The 3919-nt window shown below is 32.7% G+C and overlaps 1 protein-coding gene across 1 annotated transcript in view; it reads left to right on the forward strand.

Annotated features, from left to right (window-relative positions):
* Positions 1-1525: 1525 nt before the first annotated feature.
* LOC106463692 overlaps positions 1526-3919 on the forward strand; it is a 22978-nt gene continuing 20584 nt past the window's right edge. The window contains exons 1-2 of the mRNA XM_022391274.1: positions 1526-1993; positions 2472-2614. Of these exons, the coding sequence (XP_022246982.1) occupies positions 2489-2614 (126 nt within the window). The 5' untranslated portion in view covers positions 1526-1993; positions 2472-2488. The remainder of the gene's footprint in view (positions 1994-2471; positions 2615-3919) is intronic.

Consider the following 3919-nt stretch of genomic DNA (forward strand, 5'->3'; position numbering starts at 1 on the left):
CGACTGTGGAAATTAATTTATTGCAAAGTTGTATTCGGAAAGAATAAACCAGTTTTATTTAAGAAAGGACTTGTATCGCTAAAGTTTCTTCTGAAATAATTTTTACGGAAAATTAACTAACGACCTGAGACGTAACAGTATGCTATACAATAAGCCTATTAAAATTAGTCCTGTAATATAAGGCTAGTAAAACGTTATTCAGTTTAATTAGTCAAACTGCTTTTAAGTATGAATGATCAGCACATTTGCGGTTTTAAAATAAAATAAATCATTGTATTTTATACTTATGTTTATAGAGTTTTCAAGACGTACAAAAGATAAAGATTTAAGAAATGAGTTGTTATTAATTAAACATATAGCATTTGAAAGGGGACTTAAAATATATTGTAGATAGAGGTTTTAATAGATTTTGTAATGATTCAATGTCATTTAAAAATGTACGTAAACATATGTTTATGAGAAACTAAAAAAGAAACTTTAAATTTACCTTATAATCCAGGATTAACAGGCCAATCATTTAATGTCTTTATGAAGCTGCAAGAATGTTATTTTAGTTTTGTTAAGTTACTATCTCCTGAAGATGATGCAAAATGTCGAAACATATAGAGTATTTTTTAATTATTCGAAGAAGATACTTCAAGAAATAATTCTTTAAGTTGTTTATAAGTTTACATGTAATTGCTTTTACCCGTATAAATATTGTTACAGTCACAACTTACTGATTGTTTAAAATTATCAACAACGATATTTATAAGCTGTACTTGCATAGCTGAATCGATGGAACTGTTTCTGAAATTTTCTTGAAGAAATCATTCTAGTTCACCTAACGGATTTATAATAATCATAAAGAAGACCCAAAAAGTTTAGTTAATGGTCTAACTGTTTACAACATTCGAACGTTTTGGGTCAATATATATATATATATTGTAGTAATAAATATAAGTAAAGTCTTAATACAGAATGAAATGAAAAATTTTGTAATTAGAGTTTATACTCATCGAAGAGAGTGGCCTCCTAGTGGCACAGCGGTATGTCTGCGGACTTACAACGCTAGAATCCGGGTTTCGATGCCCGTGGTGGGCAGAGCACATATAGCCCATTGTGTAGCTTTATGCTTAATTACAAACAAACAAACGAAGAGAGTGTTTAACTTTAATAGCCATTCTGAAACCGGGTGAAAGCAATATATATAAAATACAATGCATTTCCTACGATGAGTGTTATTACACGTTGTTTTCCAGTGTTATTTTTCATTGTTGTTGCTGGATTTCGCGCAAAGCTACACGAGGACGCGGTAGTCGTACCTAATTTTGAAGAGATAGATAGGAAATGCAGCTAATCAATCCCACCCACCGCCAATTATTATGGATCTTTTATCAGACTGAAAAAAAAAAGGGGATTTGACCGTCATTCTCATAAAGCGCCCATTACCGTAGGAAACAATTTTGGAGTGGTCCCGCCATTGCTACATTGCCATTTCTAGAGGGGTCTGGAAGCATGCCCTGAGAAATTTTTTACAAATTTAATGTTATGAGATTGAATTTTGAGCCATTTTAACTACGAAAACTGCATACACACGACGTATTGTTTTGACTGAAAAGAAGCAAGTTTTAATGCAAAAGCTGTAGCCATACATGCTATGGAAAAGTGGCCAGGCCATGGCCAGACTGGCATTACCGTTTTCTGTATCCCTGGCACCCACTGCCCCAAAGTGCGGAGCGTGATTTTGTTTTTAACGAAAAACTGACGCGAATTACAGAACCTCACTTCATAATCTGGACAGCGCTCGGTCCTCCAGTTATAACATATCTAACTCTGTAATCGACACCTGCTGCAGTTCCCACATCGGTCAAAACTGATATATGCACCTTAGCTGCTTCTAGGTGCTCGCTGTCTCGGAAAGTCGGAAACATACCATCAGTGAACACGGTTTTGTATCTACCAGCCAAAAGAAGGAAAACTGTTGGTAAATCAACTTATTGGATTAATTCCCGTGAGTAAATACTAAATTTTAATTTACACTCATGAGGTTCTAATCATAAGTACTATAATTAAATACAAAAGTAATATTTTTCAGAGGTTTTAGTCTTCAGACCTGATTTTGAGTTCTTTGTTTCTTGAGTATCAATGCATGTGATATTAAACAAATACAACTGTATGAGTGTTCACAATATTACATCTTTCTCAGTGATAAGTTAAATTTATTATCGATGAATGCGAAAAGCTGAAACGTTGATTACCAAATTTAAGTTTTTGGTGCTGAAAAGGTCATAGCTTAGGTAATAAAAAAAAGGTTCTTCAGTATGCTCTACGTGAATAAAAAAATACTATAAGTAGACAACAGTTTTTAACTTCTTTTAGGCCACGCAGTAATCGTAATTTATACCTATATAGAAATAAATGTAGAGATACTTTTACATCAGAAATAAGAAATCACTTTCTAACAACAAAGTTCTATGTTTATCAATAAGGCTGACTGATATCAAGCATGACGATTGTAATGGTATACATACTGCCAATGTTACTGGGGCGATCCTATGACATGAAAACTGATCAAGTTGGAGTTGATATCTTTCCAATGGCTGACTTGGATCCTAAGAATGGCAAACTAGAAGTAAGTAGTTTTACAATGGTTTCTTGTTCTCTTTAATCAACATAAGACTTCCAGAATGTACAGTTATTAAACTCCATTAAAATCCCAAACATTTAGATATCCTAACGGAGAAATAACCATTTTCTTTGGAAATGTATACCTTATCTAACTTAGATTAAACGACAAATACCATCGCTAATATACTAAAGACCTGAGGCAGGCAAATTATTAATATAAAATTCAATTTTTTAGTAATTTTATACACCGAAAACGTCGGTAGTGTGCCAACTGTCACTTTATTTTCTGTTGTTATTCTAATTAACTTTAAACATCATTATTGGTTGTGTTCCTAAATCAGTTATAGACTGCCAGTTGTTAAACCTAGTTTGAATTTTTTACAATAAATTACAACTGTGCTCTTGATGGCTGTGTTGATTTATTTTTTAAATGACTTATGTAACCTTGTTATTATCAATTATTGGAGACAAAATATTGAAAAAGCAACTTGTTTGTTTTGTTGTTGTTAAGCACAAAACTACACAGTACAATATCTGTGCTGTGCTCGTCACAGGCATCGAAACCCGATTTTTAGGGTTATAAGACTTCAGAATTACTGTTGAGCCAGTGGAGGCCCAAACAGTTGGAAATAGAGGAACAAGATTTATATCTGAGTATCAATGTATGGCAAAGTTTTAGGAGTGATGCAGCTGACACGTTTTAAGCATAACAGGAGGAAGAAAAATAAATTTAAATGTTTTATTATGTAACATGTCATTTGCTGGTTTCGTAATTGTAACATTACAAAGGCTTAATCCGAAACAAGAGAAACAGTATTGAAATCGTCTAGTATTGCTAACAAAAACTAAGTGACGGTAATAGGGAATGAGATATATATATAATTCCTCACTCTTGGTGTTCCTGTGGACCTTTTGATCGGTATCCACTCTATATATTTCTTCTGTTACCTCTCTAAGTTACTAATTAGTAAAAATATTTCACTTTTACAATGAACAAACCCATATTTTATAAGCTTTATTTGACCTTGCATACAAAAGGGTTTCAAAACAAAACTTATAAAAACACTTACAACAGTTAACAATGACGGTTTAAACGCCAAAAGTCGTCAAGAACGTGTTTAAACTGTAACTTTTAAAGTACTAAATTGCACATCTTACTATAATGGACGTAGTGTGTACATATGTATCTATGTATGTGACTGAAATAACAAATACAGTGTGGTGCCATTGAATAGATGGCGCCACAAACAAAAGTCCATAAAAAAAATTCACACTTTGTATTTAAGATTCAGACAATTAGAAAAATAAC

Source organism: Limulus polyphemus, unplaced genomic scaffold, assembly GCF_000517525.1.
Source record: "Limulus polyphemus unplaced genomic scaffold, Limulus_polyphemus-2.1.2 Scaffold1462, whole genome shotgun sequence".
In the NCBI taxonomy this organism is placed as follows: Eukaryota; Metazoa; Arthropoda; class Merostomata; order Xiphosura; family Limulidae; genus Limulus; species Limulus polyphemus.